Below are 17795 nucleotides of genomic sequence, written 5' to 3' on the forward strand. Positions count from 1 at the left end.
ATAAATACCCTGGTGTCAATTTATGTGGAAATAAATTCCCCGCAAAGCTGGGTCCGTGGCTCTCACCAGCCACTCTATAAAATTGCTTTCAGGGAGACTCTATCTGATCCATTTTCTTTCCTAGCTTTTGAAGTTGAAGGTGGAACTTGGGCTAATGTGTTTGTCCTGGCTCCAACTTTTGGGAACAGCTGGATTCCGTGTAGAGAAGCAGCACTTAGTATCAATCTTTTCTTTCCACGGAGGCGAATCGGGTGTGAATGTGGAGTGAGTGTGAGCAGGCAGGTGAGGGGAGACGGCCGAGGGACGGGATGGAGGAGGGAGTGCACCAGGAAGGCAGGTGCAGCAGACCTCTCACATATGGGTTGGCCAAAAAGTTTGTTTGGTCTTTTCCGTAAGATGGCTCGGGTAGTGCTTAGCTTTCTTGACCTTCATTCAAAAACAATTCTGTTAGGCTGTATTGTGACAGCTGTCATATCAACGTGCATTAAAAAATAACTAATCAAAATTGGTGAATTTTTATGTACGCATTTTAATACTGAAGATGGAAGAAAATACACATTGTTGCTGTATTATGCTTTATTATTTCAAGAAAGGTAAAAATGCAACTGAAATGCAAAAAAGATTCGTGCAGTGTGTGGAGAGGAAGGTGCTGTGGCTGATCAAACGTGTCAAAATGGTTTGTAGAGTTTCGTGCTGGAGATTTCTCACTGGACAGTGTTCCACAGTCAGGTAGACAAAGTTGATAACAATCAAATCGAGACATTAATTGAGAATAATCAACGTTTCACCATCCAAGAGATAGCCGGCATACTCAAAGTATCCAAATTAAATAAAGTTACTGGTGAAAATGAAAAATGTTTTTTATGTTAAAAACTAAATGGACATTTTGGCCAGCCCAAAAATAAATGTTCGAATGCCAAACGTGCTACAGGTGGGAAGCGGGCAGCTCTCCTCCTGCAGCTCTCGGGGTGGTGCCGTGTGCGCGAAGGGACTGCTCAACAACGGGGGCTAGCTCCAGTAGCAGCCAAGGCGAGGGCTAGATCCTTTCCACTTGAAGTTTTCTTTCCTCTCTCCCTTCAACATCCTGTTTTGCTCTAGGCAAACTGGGGACACAGTGGGTACAAGCTGCATGGCCAAGTCGCTGTACCATATACTCCTTTCTCTTCCAAGAGCCCAAGCATTAAACTCCCTCTCTCCTTTTTTTTTTCCTCACCCGAGGACATGCTCATTGATTTCAGGGAGAATAGAAAGGGTGGAGAGAGAAGGAAAGAGAAACATTGATGTGAGAGAAGAACATTGATCCGTTGACTTTCAGTCCCTGACCAGGGACTGAACCCGCACCCTAGACATCTGCCCTGAACGGGAATCGAACCCACGACCTTGGTTTACAGGATGACACTCCAACCCACTAGCCACATTGGCCAGGGCTCCCTGTCTCCTTTCTATGTGTCAAAGGGAAGGGATTCTAATGGCATCCACAGCCTCCCTGTGGATCTTAGCTTGCTGGCAGCCATTCTGTTCCCAGAGCAGATGCATGCCTGCCCTGGGCCAGGCACTTCCCTAATAGCCTTGGGGACATGGCCCCTGCCCGCATGGAGCTTGTCCTACTTCAGGGACAGTCAGAAGCAGGCACCATGGAAAAGGTATGAGTAACACACACTAGAGTTTCCAGAGGCAGAACTGATTACTTCTGTGTAAAAAAAATTAGAAAGTCCTACTATTCAGAGAAAGCTGGAGGGTTAAAACTGAGTAGCATTTCTCATGGAAAAAACTTGTGTTTTTTTTTAATTGTTCTGTTTAACAGCTGTTTTTCTTGAAGTGTTTGCGATCTGACTAAAAACTGACAATACTATCTATTTAATGGGAGTAAGCAGAGGCCATAGGAGGGAGCCATACACAGTCTGGGAGCCTCATTTATACTCAGCCTGTTGTAAAATAATACAATTCCATCTCTAAGAGTTGGAAAGAGGAGTCTGAGAGCATCTTTCCATCACGTTCAGCCCAGAAATGGCTCTTCTTCCTACGAAATTCACTGTGGCTGACAAGGACTGCTCATATTTCAGGATGCAGCATGGACCGGGAACTTCACAGAACAGAACGATGAAACTCAGAGATGCTCCTGCACAAGGAACCCGGACAGGAGTCCTGCAGAGCCAACTATTGAACAGGAGGGTCTTTCCACCACCCTGGTAGGGCACGGGGCCAGGAGGTGGCTGAGAGGGCCAGCCGTGGATAAAGGCAGAGCAAGCGTGGACAGAGTACCTGTACTTCAAGGTGTACATTTCTCCCCTAGCCTTGTAGAGATTGGAGCTAAACCAAATGGTTTATAGCATTTGCTGCTTTAAAAAATATATATATGCATATGATTAAATAAATGTTGGGCCAATTGTACCCAATGTACATGAGTTCACTCGCTGTTTTTTTGTGTGTTAGATTTATAATATAGTTTCAAGTTAAGAGTCACCACATTCACCTCTCCCCCATCAACCCCCAGTGCCCCAGGGTTTTCTCTATAGAAACACCTGGAAGAGGAAAATCCAAACTGACTTTTGGGCCTGGAGCTCATGCTGCTCAGAGCAGAGGAACCACACACAGTGTCCCTTACAACACCGGACAGGCCCACAGGAGACCCGTGCTGGATGGGGTGGCTCTCCTGTTACAGTGAGAGGTATAGCTGGGTTTATAATACTATAAGCTGTTTACAGAGTTTGTCTCTACTTAACATTTCATCCATTAACATCAGAGGTTTTAATGACTATTTCTTAAAAAAAAAAAAAAAACAAACTCATTCTGCATCTGCATACCCCTCTGGTTTCTTTTCCAAGGCTCCCAGAGCGAGCTTTAGCTGATTTCAACATACACATGTAAGAATGGTTTTCCTACGCTGCCTGGGCTTGCCCCAGTCAGCGTCCCTTCCACTGCCTGCTCAAGCACCCTTCTCAGCAGCCCATCTGTGCTCACAAGGCCTCAGGAACTATGGAGGATCAGTTCCTCGAAGTCAGAAAGCCACAGACACAGAAGAGATGGCAGGCATCATCTAATCAGCATCACCTCTGCAGCCCACGCTTCAGTTCCCCTGCAGATCCCCACCACGCTGTCCCCAGTCCATGCTCCGGGGCCTCACTGTGTCCCACAGCGGTCTGGGCCATGTTTAGAGAGCACTAATTAGAAAGTCTGTCCTCAGGTGGAGCTGAAATCTGCCATTTTCTTGCTTGCCCATTGGGTCTAGCCATGTCCTCTAGGGAAACCCAAAACCAATTTCCACGTGACGACCCTATCCGAAGATAGCTCTCATTGCCCTCCCTTAGCTCTTTTCCTTTCCAGGTCAAATATTCCTATTTCTTCAGTATTTAACATAGTTTCAAGTCATCTCAAAAACGTGGTGCACCCTGGACTCACTCTAAAAACCTTGTGTATGTGTGTGTTGTGTACGTGCATGCCCACACAACAGAATTGGACCCAGAAAATGAGTTCTAGTCTGGCCAGCACAGAGTAGGGGCTTTTTTGCCGGTGGACCAGCTGCACCCAGGGCCTCACTGATGGAGTTCCCATTTTGCCATTTCACACCTGCACTGGGGGTGGTCTCTGTGTTCCTTGAAGCCAAGACCTCCAGAGATCTCTGCCTTCATCATTGCCGATCAAGTGAAAGGTGACAGTGAGGGCCCCCGCGCCCCTGTGTGGGCCACACGGCAGCACTGCGGCCCAGCTCTGAGGTCGCATACGGCACACAGACCCCCATAGCAATGCAGATGGCAGGAGGCATCAGAACAGGGTTATTGGCTGAAAATACCACAGTTGTCAGCTATTCCTGCTGACGTGGCAATGAACTACACGATGAGCTGGAGAAATGAAGTCCTCGCCCTAACCCTCCTTCCAGTGAGCAAGAGAACTTCGGAGAAACAAAGGTGCCTGTCACTGAGCAAAACCCCGGGGGTGCCAGAAACGTAAGTGCAGAATGAGCTAAGGGTGCACCATAAGCTGATATCCCCTATAAAACGAGCTCCGTGAAAGCAAACCTGGTGTGTGTCAATGTGTCCGCCATTGAAATGTTTGCATCTAGCACAGTCCCTGGCACATTTTAAAAAGACTTTCTGAGTATCTTCTGCTGGAGAGGCAGCAGCTACTCTACTGAGCTAAGAGCAAGTAGCCTGGCCAAGGAAAAAGGAAATTAAGGAGGTCCTGAGGAAAAGAGGTGAATAGAAACCTTAGGATTTGTCTGGGGTAGAACCAGAGATTTGACATAGCAACTTCCCCCACTGTATTCTAGCTCCACGTTCATCCTTGCATTTGAAAAATCACATATCTTTTAGGGACTGAGAAATTGATGATGATGGTATGCCATATGCAGGGTCATGCAGATGCCAGTGACAAGGTCAAGATTAGAATTTAGTTCTTGAGTCCCTGAGTCTGCTGATCACTGAGTCAGCAGAACAACCCAACTCTTCAGTCTGCCTCAAACAACTCTTCTTTCATGGTATCTAGAAGTTATTCTCGTGATCAATGCTCTTCCATGATAAGAAAATCATGCGTGTGGATGACACGCAGGTTAGAGAAAGGTAGTGAAGTTCCAAGACTCCCTAACATTTGCAATGTGTAACTGTGATAATATCTACCCCTAAAATTCTAAGCTGCACGGCTTTACCATGAATGCAGGAAACTTGCATCTGGAACGTAAGAACTCGATTCAGAAGAATGTTTTTTTAAATCTCTGTGTTATTCTATGAGCACTTAACTTATTACACCACCATGTTAAAAAACTGTTTCAATAGGGATTTGATCTTATCCTATACTAGCTGTGCAGATCTATAAAAAGCACCAGGTCAATCATGTCTCATTGCCCTGGCAATTCTTTCTGGTTACAGGGGACAAAAATGTTGCCTTTTTCCCAGTTACGCAGTGGAACTCAGGAGCCAGAGTCACGTGTTTAGAATGAAAGTGGGTGACATGAGTCGTCCATTATTTGCTTTCTGACTGAGTGCCAATCACATTCTGCTTAAAAATTTGAAGAGTTTGGCTGTCAGTTCTTCTGCGAAGAAATGACTTTTCATTTAAATATTCATTCATGCAAAAGGGGAAAAAATCACACGTCTGTCAGTACTAATGAAAAGCCATCTTACTGCCACCTCTACCACCGGCTTTGGATTTTTTTTTTCTTCTGCAGGAAACCTAGAAGTTGCCTAGGGGAAAAAGGCACAAGGAGGGTATTCAAATATGAAATCCATAGTTACTTTCTTCATTTATTAAATGTATATATTTGACCTCCTAAATAAATATGAACTCACTGATCCAGCATTACAAACAGATGCGAACATCTCAGAATAGCTATAGGTCTCAGAGGCCACCATTCCCCGCTGATTCTTGCATCCATGCATGCTGAGTCGCCAAGGTTTTAGATGTGTAGTTGTTTGTTGGTCTCCAGGGTTTCAAATCTCTGGGCCGTATTTCTTTGTTGTCCCATTTCAGGTGGGACACCAGACTGTTCCACAAAGCTATCTCTTCCGTACAGCTATTCTAGCCATGGTGCTCAAAAAGCTTAAACTGACATGGAGAAAAATAAAGCTGTACTAAGTTCTAAATAAGTCAGCTGCCCTGCAGTTGGAGCTCCTGTCTAATTCTGGGCTCTGGCACCCAGGCTGCTGCTGAGTAAGCTGAGGTTAGGACTCCACACATGTAAAGTTGGTCAGGTTTAAAACAGTTGTGGCTTCTCTGTAATAACTTTTCCCTGAAATAATGTCGAGAGAGGCAGAGTGTGTGGTACTGCGGGAGAAAACACGACCAAAGGACATGTGGGCTGGGAGTTTCTTTCTAAGGCCGGTATGATTCATGGGGTAGGTACGGGCAGTGCAGCCAAGGGCTGGTTGAAAACTGGAGTTTTAACCTTTGAAGCACGTTTAGTTGAATGCCCCGAGCCTGGTGTGTGCTACAAGTATCACGTAAATAAAACCCATCCTTGAGATTGCTTAACTGGGTTTTCCCAGCACTCTATTTTTTCCTATTTCTTTTCCAACTAGCTTTGCCCAGTTTTTAAGAAATGCCTCCTTCCCTGCTTATAAAGCATGTTGGCTTTGTTTAGCAAGCAGAAGAATCTTTTAGGAAGTCCCACTATTGGGCAAGATTTCATAAATTAACTTTCTCAGGGAAAAAATGTGTTTTCCTCTTCTGTTACTAACATACAAAAGTAACATGCCATACGGAATCATGTAGAATGCCAAATCATTCCAAATGAGTAAGAGAGTTTTTGTTTGCCTCTTGCTACGTATAGTATAGTTAGTTGGCAGGCAATCTCTAGAACGGATGCAAGTTGCACTCATTGACCTGCAGGGGGCGTTAACAAGTGCAACACACAAGATAATGCCTATAAGTCTAATTTTTAAAGAAAAAAAAATCATGCTTAGATTGCAGTTTCTTCATGAAGAAAGACAACAAGAATACTTCCTTTTTCGTGGGCTGGTGTTTTCATAAACATTGCCTATGCTCTGTCTCCCCCAGGATTAGCACACACAGGCAGGGGCCATCTGCCAAAGGCTGGCGCAGCTGCCTTTGAGGTCAGAGACCAGAAGGTATTCCAAGCTCTCCGAGGCCAGGACCCGGGTCGGTCTTGTTCCTCATTGTACCCCCCACCGCACGGCACACAGGAGGCGCTCAGCCAAGGATAACAGAACACATCCCAGTGGACAAAAATAGAGACGCTACCTTGAGGGAAAACACTATGTAAAAACAGAGTTCATGCTTGTTCTTTGGTAAACGGTTTGACAAAGATTTCCTATGAGATGGAATATGTAAGTTATGTTTTATCTACATTTATATGTTTTATAATTTGCCTCAGTTTCTTCACTCAGCACATATGTGTTGTCTATTATTGCCAGACATCTCTCTGATTACTCAGTAGAGTGATATGTCGCACGCTACTGTACTCAACGAAATTGGCAGGTAATAATAATTAGTTGATAGACAAACAAAATAAAGCAGATTAGAGGACATAGAACTGGGAGTAGCAGATGCCACTGTCAGTGGGACTGTGAGAGGTGACGTTTGAGAACAGCCCTGGATGAAGAGTGGGAGTGAGTTACACGGGTAGTTGGAAAGAGTCTACCAGTGAGAGGGGCAGCGAGAACATCATCCCTGAGGTGAAGAAGCTCTTGAAATGTCCGAGGAGTAGCAAGAAGGCCATGTGACTGAGCTGGGTAAGGCAAGGGGAGAATGTTAGGAATTCGCCCCTGTGCTTAGGGACTGAAGGTGGAGACATAACCAGAGGCCAGATGACGTATGGCTCTGCAGGTCCGCACTAGGTTTCGGAATCTGTAATCTAAGTGTCTTGGGAAGCATCGGAGCGCTGAGCACAACACAGGGACATCTTGGCACTGAGTTTATAAAGTGGTCGTTCTAATTGCTGCATGAAGACCAGAGGCCAAGGACTGAGTGTGCAAGCAGGGAGACCAGTTAAGAGGCTCCAGGGTGGCCCAGACCAGGGCTGATGGCGGCTGGGCTAACAGAAGCCATGGAGATGGTGAGAAATGGACTATGGGAGGGGATGCTAAAAAGAGCGAAGGTTCTTTTTGGCCTAAGTAACTGGGTAAATGGTGGTGCTGTTTGTAGAGACTGGGCAAGACCGAGGGCAGAGCAGGAGTGACAAGGGGCGAAGTGGAAGGAAGCCAAGGGTGCAGGTTTGGACATTACATTTGAGATGCTGTTTAGACATCCATGTGGCAGCTGGCTATGAAGTGTGGCATTCAGAGGGGAATTTGGGGCTGCGCATATGAACTTGGAAATAGATAACATGAACTCCAGAAGGGAAACACCCCTTATAACTGCTTTTGTTCTCTACCTGCAACACTCACACCCCCTGTTGGGAAGATCCAGCGGGCTGAGAATCACCTTGGAATTGGGAGACCACCAAGAGCCACAGTTCAGGGGCAAAGGCACAACATGTCCTTCTGGTTCTGGTGGATGGAGCAAGCAGGGGAAGTCCTCCTGTCCCCTGCATCAGGCTGTCCACATTTAAAATGACAGTATCATCCCTGTTTGATTCTTTAAAGAAGAGGGAGAATACTGAAAAGCGTTGCCAACCCCTGGAAGCACTCCTCGGCTAGAACCTGAGGGTAGGGAGACTTAGTGGAACTGGGATAACCACGTCCTTGGGAGCAAGCTCTGTGTTGTGTCCTGACTGCTGCCCTCCTTGGAACCTGGAACCAGGCTCAGCCGACTACCGATGCTGACTCCCCCTTTGTTCCCAAGCCACTTGGGTCACTAAGTGGAAGCTGCCTGGCCGGGTAACTGCAAATACTACTTAAGACACCATGCTCCAGGCACTAACCACTTCTCTAATGGACTTTTACTGAAATGTTTTTTTGTGTTGTATCTCCTTTGAATGACCCTCCCTGCTTCCTCCACCTAGAGAACTTCTGATTCCTCAAAGGCCCAGTTGAAGATCTTACTCTGCAGAATCCCTAGGCCCATCTGAACAAAAATCTCGCCTTCACCTGTACCAGCACAGTGCTTCACGTCTCCACTACAGGACTATCACACCATGAAGCAGTCATTCGGAAAAAGCCCAGCTCCCCTATGAGACTGTGGGCTCCTTTGGAAGAACAGCCTAAGAGTCACCATCTCTCTGTTCTCTGCACCTTGCGCAGGGCTAGTCAAGCAGCAGAAACTTAATACATACTGACTAACTGAAGTGAATGAAAGGGTTAGGGTGCAAAAACCCAGAACAAAGCCTGTTCCTCCGAGAATAAAGCCGGCAGCTCAGTGAACATTTGAAAACCTCATCATTACTCAGCCAATGTCAACAAGATGCATGCTGGGGCTTGATGACATCACACTGGTTGGAAATCAAATTAGTTTGAACCAATGTCTTGCTACTGGGAACTCTATTTGCCTGAATGATCAATAATTTACGTATCTCTCTTATTAGAGTACTTCCTCCTAAGTTCATACTTGAGTTTCTGTGGGCTTTCTGGGGGTTTGGGTGTAGCCACAGAGACAGGGTGTAGCCTTAGCCCATCCTATTCCGGTCTCCAGCCACAGAATCACTGGAGGGTGTGTGGCACAGCTTCTTAGGACTGTTAGTACAGTGGGATGACTGGAATGTGTCCAGCACGTATCTGAGTGACCAACCCATGGATCTGCAACCAATATACTGGGTACAGGGATGACATAACCCTGATGACCTTGAGATATCTTAACTTGTATCACGCTGGATGGCTGGCAAAACCTAAGGACTATCCAAGACTCCAAGACCCCAAGACACATCATTTGCTCGATTAACATTCTTACCTGGCCTTGGATCTTGACCCCTCAAATGGGAGGCACCGTAGGTCACATGGGCAGTTACAGGGCAGGTGGCCAGGGGGAAGGCCATTCCTGCTCACACTGGGGGTTTCTGACCAGGATCTAGGAAGGACCTGTGACCCACCTGGATCAGATGAGCTGCACTTTCTGGGCTGCCGTATCTAAGGTCATGTCCGTTGATGGCTAACACACGATCGTTCTCCTCCAGCTGACCGTGTCGGTCCGCCACACCACCATCCAACACGTTGAAAATGAATACCCCAGGTTCATCCACCTTGCGCACCAGTTTTATGCCAAGCTGCTCCTCAGGGCTGCTTTTGTTGAGAATCACGTGGAAACTGTCATCCCGGGGCCCACAGGTGTCCAGCGCCTGCCCGTTGTTCCTGCTTCGGAACTTCTGCTCGCGCAGCACAGTCAGCCACAGCACCCGGCAGGGCTGCCGCAGGAGGCGCAGGGCGTAGTTGTGACGTACGTTGCTGATGTCCATGCCGTTGACCTGGGGGGTAGGGACCCAGTGTCAGCTCCACCTGCCATGCCCTTCCCAGGAGGCCCAGGGCCACAGAATCACCAGGGCCATTCCACAAAGCTGCTCTGTTCTATCAGCTTATCCCGTGTCCAAATATCCCCACCTCCCAGTATGACTTCCCACCCTGCCACGCATGCTATCTGGATCCCCCTTTCAAGGTCCTCCTGGTCCTCACACAGCTCTGCACGTTTACTCATGCAACCTCAGCTAGCTCTCATTTCTCTCACCAAACTTAGTCTTTTATTGGGGTACAGGGAGAAAAGGGAGTCAAAAGCAGAACAAGGCAAAAGAGGAGAAAATTTTCCATTGAGCTCAAATGGTAACAGGAAACTGCCGTTCAGTTTAAACTGACGTGACATTTTCTTTCCCAAAGCTTCCAAATGAATCTTTCTCTCTGGGTCACGCACACTGGCACTTCCAGGCCCCCCTACTGTGTGTGTGCATGCATGTGAGAGAGAATGTGCATGTGAGTGTGCATGTGTTCAGTGGCAAGTTCGTGAATGTGAGTGATGGAGCGCATTTGTGTGTGTGAGAGAGAGAGACAGACAGACAGACAGAGAACAGAGAGAGGGAGGGGGGAGAGAGTCAGGATCCCTAGGTTTTTTGCCCTTGTTTTCAACAAAAGAAAAAAAAATCTCTGCAGTTTCAAACAAACTGATGTAAATAGAAGTTTCTAGGCTCTTTTATTGAAAGGCCGGATCACTTTATGATGCTACTTCAATGTCCTCAAGCTCAGCCCTCTCATTTGTGCCTCATTAAAGATTTGCAGAACGATGCCGCATGGGGCCTTCTGGTTTTAATTAGCATGGCCAAGCAGGCAGGACCCAAAGGCGACGGCCACTAGTGGTAGTCACTGCTCCGGAAGAAAACAGTCACACAGCAGCCCTGCGCTCTTTGCTTGTGCAGGGAGGCCTCACAGAAGAGGAACAACCTTCTTGAATTCCTATGGTTTGGTAACATTTCTCATACTCGCAGCCAATTGTTAGAGGAGCTTTGCAGCGAGATTCTAAAAGGCGCTCTTGCAGCACACGATCGTAGGTTCTCTGCTGTGTCTCTGGGGATGGGGGGCAGCCCCCTCCTGCAGGGACAAGGCTCACCATGTTTGTCCAAGCACGGGCGACTTTTGAGACCTGACTCTGCTGGGTCACCTTATCCTGTGCCTGGTTTCCCCCATCACGTCCAGGCCAAGAGAAGATCAGGGCCATCTGCTAAATGGTCCTGGCAGCCCTTTTGCCTGCGCGCGCCAGTGGAAAGCCATAAGAATCAAACCGTTTTGTTACGCAACCCTCCCAGGCAGCGCAGTTTCCACTAGAACTGGGAGGATGCCAAGTGGAGTGTCGTCAGTTGCACCGCGGACCGTCCCCTGGGGTTGATGGGCCCGGCCTTGTGCTCCGCCCGCGAAGGCCACTGGGAATTTCAGTGTTTCTACGATAAGTGCTTTAAATTTTTTCTTATTCCAAAGAACAAGAACTTCTTGCCAAAGAAACTGCTCACGATGTGTCAGAAGCTGGCCCCTCAGCAACCTAGAAGGGGCGGGACGAAACTGTCATCTGAGTATCAGACAGGAAATATATGACAAGGGAGAAGCTTCTTGTCATTTTTGGCACACGCTCGACTTCTGCCTGATAAGCAACTCTTCCTTTATCCTTTCTCTTCTTCGGAAAATTCCTCCCTAATGTCCTTCCCCTCAACCGAGCCTCAGAGGACGGCAATGCCCAAAGCATTCTGTTCCGCCACCTGTCTCCCTGGAACGCCTGTGGGTTGGCGGAGTATCTTAGGGACTTTTTTTTTTTAATGGAGGGCCATTAAGCTGCAGGAAATTTATGTTACAGCTGTGTATGAATGAATGCGAGTGATTAGATAAAACACAAAGTGGTCCATTAATCTACTATAAAAACAATTTCAGAAGGTATACGCTCCAGCTTTACATTACTTTGTTGCTGTTAAAGTAGGAGGAAGGAGTGGAAAGGAGGAGAGAGAGGAGGAGAAGAAGGAAGGGTGGGGAGGGAGGGGAAGGGAAGGGGGGGAAGAAAGAAGAAGCTAGAGAGGAGAAGAAAGAGGAAGGAGGGGAAGACAGACAAAATGCTAGAGGCAGAAACATTTATACACAGAGCAAAAGGAGGGTGGAAGAATGAGAAAGTCAGAGAGGGGCAAAGACATCTCAGTTACATTACAACTCTCACATTAGGAGCATATCAGCATAGTAATTAAGGGAAGTAGCTGCTCCACACTCAGTTTTTCATCCATCCATCCATCCATCCATCTATCCATCCATCCATTTGCCAGTTAACTGATCTGAAGTGATTTTATTAAGCCTTTCTTAATGGCCTCACAGCCACAATCTCTACCTTTAGAATGATGTCGCCGGGCAGTAGCCGGCCGTCTCTGGCGATCACCCCATCACGATAGATGTGTTGGATGATGATGTGGACCAGCGGGGTTTCGCTGCCTCCCACAAGCCTAATGGAGAGGCTTTCATTGGGGTCCACTCGGTTAATCTTGATGCTGGTAATTTCGCCATCTGGAATCAGGTGATACAACCTTGGAAAGACTAAAATGGACAAAGACAGTATTTATTTAAGATACCCACCCGGTGGACATTTCCAACCACTCCTCTTCTTGCCAAACGTGGGTTTCAGCCAAACTAAAAACTATGCATTGATCCTCACACCTGCGCTCTGTTTGCCTTCCTCCATGCCAGCATAGGTGTCTTTGCCTGGAATGATTTTTATTCTAGGCCTAAACCCAATTTCTCCTTCAAGGCCTGCATGACATGATTCCTTCCAATTAAACTTTGCCCTGATCCCCCCATTCCCTGCTCTCTCTGAACATCCCATTTCCCATAAAACTTTCTATTTCTCTTGACATTCAACCCTCTATTATTTTTCATGCCCATTTCTTTTTTTTTTAAAGGAATGAATTCTTTTTTTTTTAAGATTTTATTTATTTATTTTTAGAGAGGGAAGGGAGAGAGAAAGAGAGAGAGAGAAACATCAATGTGCGGTTGCTGGGGGCTGTGGCCTGCAACCCAGGTATGTGCCCTGACTGGGAATTGAACCTGTGACACTTTGGTTTGCAGCCCGAGCTCAAACTACTGAGCTAAGCCAGCCAGGGCTTTCATGCCCATTCCTTATAGCTCCCATTGAACTCTGTGATCCTTGAGGACGTGATTTCTGGCACTTCTGGAGTTCTGTATACAAACCTCTGCACACAGGAGACGTCAGCCGATGTTGGGGTGAACAAGCGTGAATGAATGATCAACCCATCTTTACGGAATGGACTGCATTGTCATCACTTACTTATCAAGGAACACAAGAGAACAAACCTGCTCTTCTGACCTCTCAGATCATTTTGAAGATTTCTTCCTGAAAGTCCCTGCTTTTCAGGCTTAGCAACTCACCAGTCCTCTCTCCATCAGATACTTTTGTCAATAAAAGAAGTCAATCAAACAGCCTGATTCGTGATCAAGCAAAGAGCCCCAGGTTTGGTTGGTGGCTTTAAGAGGTTTGGCCCTCATTTGCCAGAATGACTACCCATAATGCAGAGGTAGGAGGAGACTCAGAGGTCATCGAGGCTGGCATTTCGAACTTTCTCTTTTAACTGAGGACTCCCCTTTCCCACCCCGCTGTGCTCACACGGACCTGCTCCAGTCCTCATGCAGCTTGAAAGCAAGGAAACCTTGATCTTACAAATGAGGACATTTGGGCTCAGAGAGGGCAAGGGATGTAACTGGTTGGAGGACACAAAGTTTGGTGGTCACTGGAGCCAGGTCAGAACCCAGGGCTCCAGATGACCAGCCTTCGTGTCACCTCTCTCAGGTTTCTCTGTGGCCAGGGTTCACAACCAGGAGGTGACAGTCCCACAGGGGACTTGCCCTACAGACCTATAAGCCAGTGGCGCCAACTGGCACTGCTTGCTACCTGGTTTGACTGGAGGTGTACAGAGGGGACTCCATCCAATGCCAGCCCAGCTATACCCAGTTTGGTGGATGAAGCATTTTTCCTGGGTCACTTGGAGGAGAGCAGAGATGCTTCTGTCTCCTGTAGCTGCTGACAACTGCCCAAGATTCTCCCTTAATTATGTCATCTGGAACTATCAAGACCGCATGCCTGGTTCTGCATAATACACTCTTTGTGAGTATTATCAAAACGAATGACCTTAGTCCATTTCCCCTAATGAACAATGAATCCACTAATGTGCACTCAACTCTCTAGGAACAATACAGAAAGAATTAAAATTATTTCTAAGTATTGTACAACATGATAAATACAGCACTTCAGCAGCCAGAGGAAGCCAGAGACACAAATGCGGGCCCTTCCCGTCCACTGAGATGGAATTTAAAGTAAGTGACTGGCTTTGCTGTGAAGCTGTGGGCAGCCGGCTTGCTCTGCCAGGTCCTGTGCCAACAGCACCAGGCGACTGAGTCCAGTGAATGTTCTGCTACTGTGACTACTTTAAGTAGTGCACTCCCCAGGCATGTGTTGGAACAGGTTTGGTGACAAGGGAATAGAAATTTTAAAAATTACTTTGAGCAAGGAAAGATTTGGAAATCAAGCTGCTGATTTTCTTTCTTTCCTCCTTCCCCTCCTTCCCAGCAGATTTACAAAAACCATACTCCCAACCTCAACCACTCAAGGATGTTTGATTTGATAATCTGAGTGGACACACCCAACCACACTTGTAAATGATGATAATTAGGGCCACATCAGTGAGACCCCAGTGACCTTAAAGTGCTATGGTAATTTTTAAACTGTCACACTGTGTTAGTCTAGAAAACAAACTTGTTCAATATTCTATCTTCGCTCAAGGACTAAGGGATAGAACATTATTTACTGAGAGTGTATTATATGCTGGGCACTGAGCTAAGCAATTGGCATGCATAATTTTTTTGCTTGTTTTTGGTGTATTTTTTTTGTCCTAAGAATCCTATGAAGTAGACAATGATTATCATTGTTCTTTTTTTAGATGACGAAACATTGAAGCTTAAAGTTAAGTAACCCGGTCATGCAGCTGATAAGTAGTAGAGCCAGTCTCCTTACTGACATAAGAAGCATGGATAACTGTACATCCAGAGTTCACCAGATACACTACCGGCCTCCCTGGGTCTTAGTGCCTCGTCCTATCCCAGAGAAATGGCTTCCCGGAGCATCTAAGGAAGTCCATTCTCTCCCCCTCAAAGGCCCTGCACACGGGACATGGCTGCCCTCTTCAGCTCCAGTTCTACAACAATTCTACACATGAGTTTTCATGGCACTCTATTTTCTATTCTTGAATGAACTTCTTGGAGCCAGGACCTGGATTTTATCATCTTCATATAAAAATCACTGAGCCTTGGTTTGTGCCTTAAACATAGTAACCTCGTATGAAAAATGTTTCTGCAATAAACATGCAAATAATTCTTCTTCATGCAAGAGAAGATGTTATATAGAGTGTAATTAAAGAGCCTTGAATAGGAAAGGAAGACTGGCGGAAGGGAAGTTCTAATCATATCACTTACTCATTGCACAAACATCCAGTGAACGCCATTATACACCAGATATCGTGTGAGGCTTTGAGAACACACCGGCTCAAAAGGAGAACCCTTGCCCTCATAGGTTCATTTACAATGAAAGGTGATCATTGCTGTAATAGAGATCCAGGTGCTTTAAGAAAACAAAGGAGCAAGGACTGAGGGAATCAAGGAGGACTTCAAGGAGGAGGCAAAGCCTATGGTGGAAGAAGGCATTAGAATGCCAGATGAAGGAGAGTGAAAGTGCAGGCTGGACAATGTCACAGAAGTGGGCAAAAGACAGTATTTACAGGACTGTGATAATAAGTTCAGAATAATGTGTGTATAGGGTGGGAAGTGGGAAGTGAGCAAAGGGTCTTACAAGATTGCTTATACATTCTCTGAAGGCATGCTACGGACAGTGGTTTGGACTCTACCTCCAAACCCCCAGGAGAAAAGGGTACTTAGGTAGTGGTTAGGAAGTGGATTCTGGAGCCGGAGGACCTAACTGAAAACCCCAGGTGTGCCCTTTTCTAGCTGGGTGACTTCGGGTTGGTGACCCAAGGTCTCTGGGTCTGCCTCCCCATCTGTAAACTGCATGTGATCCCACAGTGTTGTCGCGATGTCTAAACGACTTAGAACACTACCTAGCACAAAGAAAAAGCTCATTTTTTTAAGCCACTGTAATTCCTGCCCTAAAGTTCTAACACAAAATGGAAAGAAGGAACAAGGACAACATTTCTTCAGCTCCATTTACACCGGGGAAAGTTCAGAGGATCTAAGATCCAATAACAACTCTGCATGGATCCTAGAGCCGCATTACCTGGGCTGCGGCAAGGTACCCTGGGGCAAACTAAATAACCTCCCTGTGCCTCAGTTTCCTCATCTGTAGAACAGCTACTTCACAGGGCTGCTGGATGGATTGCATGAGTTCATGCATGGGAACACGCAGAACCGTGTATCGTATATGCATACATAGTGGTAATACGGACAAGTAGTTGCGTACCATGTACTCTGGGCCAGGCACTGTTCTAACTGCTTTTCCCTTACTAACTGCAATTATCCTTTGTATGTATGAAGCTAGAACCTGAAGGTAAGAGTTCTAACATTTTTTCCCTCAGCCTATATAAAAAGAGAGCAATAATTTCTGTTTGCAGTGGCTTATGTGACGAGGAGGCTAATCAAGGTAAGAAATGTTTTGTATCCCAGGGAAGAGAGTTGTCACAGAAAGTGCGTGGGGGTCAGGTTGTCATCGTGCCGGAAGTCGCTCTGGGAGACCAGCCCTGCCCAGCCTGCGGGGAGTTTGCTTACCTTCAGGGAAAGGGGTGCTTTCAGAGTTTCCTCTGCCCTGGTCAGCTTGGTTGGCAACTGCAGCTCCACTCTTTGCCCTTCGAAGAACACTCAGAGCTCGATTTAACTTCTTAAACGACCTGCTTCTAACAGAGGATCGCTCAAAGGGCCGTGCTGAGGAACAGAGAGAAGGCACAGTCGCTACAAGGCACAGAAACTCTCTTTTATGTGCATGTCTGGTGAGGGATCGTGCAGTAAAACCCGAACAGGGACTCTGCTAGGGGGTAGGACGATAGAGCTGCTTAGGGATGTTTTCTAAGTGTGCCGCATTGACCCTGTATGGCTTGTTTAAAAGTCTGCTTTTCTTTTTCCCTGGATGAGACTGAATACAGCTGCACCTTTCCTGGGCAGCGCCGATGGGCAGGCACTGGCACTGCTGGGTGATGAATCACTAGGTCTGGCTTCAACCCACCACCCACTCAGACTATCCATATTTTTAATGATCAGAAGTACTGGTAGTTTCATCTCACTTTGGAGAATTGCTGCCAAAACACCCAGAATGATTTCTCCTTAAAAAAATATTTTAAGAACTTTCCACAGTGGATATCCCACGGAGGGCCATCCCAAGACAAGGGGCCCATCCCTGGACAACTGCCCATTGCCTCACCCCTGGTTCGGTTGCTCCGGCCACAGTCCGACGGACTGTTTGCTGGCTGACCATCCTCTGCCGTGGACACGTAGGCAGGGTTGTCCAGGCCAGGCTCGTCGGTCATTAAGGCGATGGTGGCAGCTGCAGAAACCTCAGGGAAGAGTGTTGTTGCTGGGAGGCTCGCGCAGCTGTCTGGATGGCCATCTTGAGAGCGCCTCTTCCTGTCTTTGGCCAGGCCATAGTGCGAGGCACCTTTACAGCTGCAACAGGACCAGTGCCCGTGAGAAACGGCTCCGGCTTTGTTCATCATTCAACCAGCCTCTGTACACAGACATGCTTGCCCTTCTCAGAGCTTGACTCGCTCACTCCTACACCTACCTCCCCTTTCACTGGCATGTACTCAGTATACACTTGCCAACCAAATGAATTCATAATTTGAGAAAAAAATTTGAAAGATGCTTATTGCATTGTTTTAAAGCAATCTCTACAGTGAAATGCAAACTTGTGGAAGTTGCATCATATCTAGGAGACTAGGGCTTGAGACTGGTGAC

General features: G+C 46.8%; 1 protein-coding gene across 3 annotated transcripts in view; it reads right to left on the bottom strand.

The window, feature by feature from the left end:
• Positions 1–17795, bottom strand: part of LNX1 (ligand of numb-protein X 1) — a 106177-nt gene that overhangs the window by 16702 nt on the left and 71680 nt on the right. For all 3 annotated transcript variants that reach the window (XM_028507918.2, XM_036020537.1, XM_028507917.2), the window contains 4 exons: positions 17263–17504; positions 16617–16769; positions 12166–12368; positions 9416–9787 (listed from right to left, as the gene is read on the bottom strand). In XM_028507918.2, coding sequence (XP_028363719.1) covers positions 9416–9787; positions 12166–12368; positions 16617–16769; positions 17263–17504 — 970 coding nt within the window. The remainder of the gene's footprint in view (positions 1–9415; positions 9788–12165; positions 12369–16616; positions 16770–17262; positions 17505–17795) is intronic.

This window comes from Phyllostomus discolor, chromosome 1 (assembly GCF_004126475.2).
Source record: "Phyllostomus discolor isolate MPI-MPIP mPhyDis1 chromosome 1, mPhyDis1.pri.v3, whole genome shotgun sequence".
Lineage (NCBI taxonomy): Eukaryota > Metazoa > Chordata > Mammalia > Chiroptera > Phyllostomidae > Phyllostomus > Phyllostomus discolor.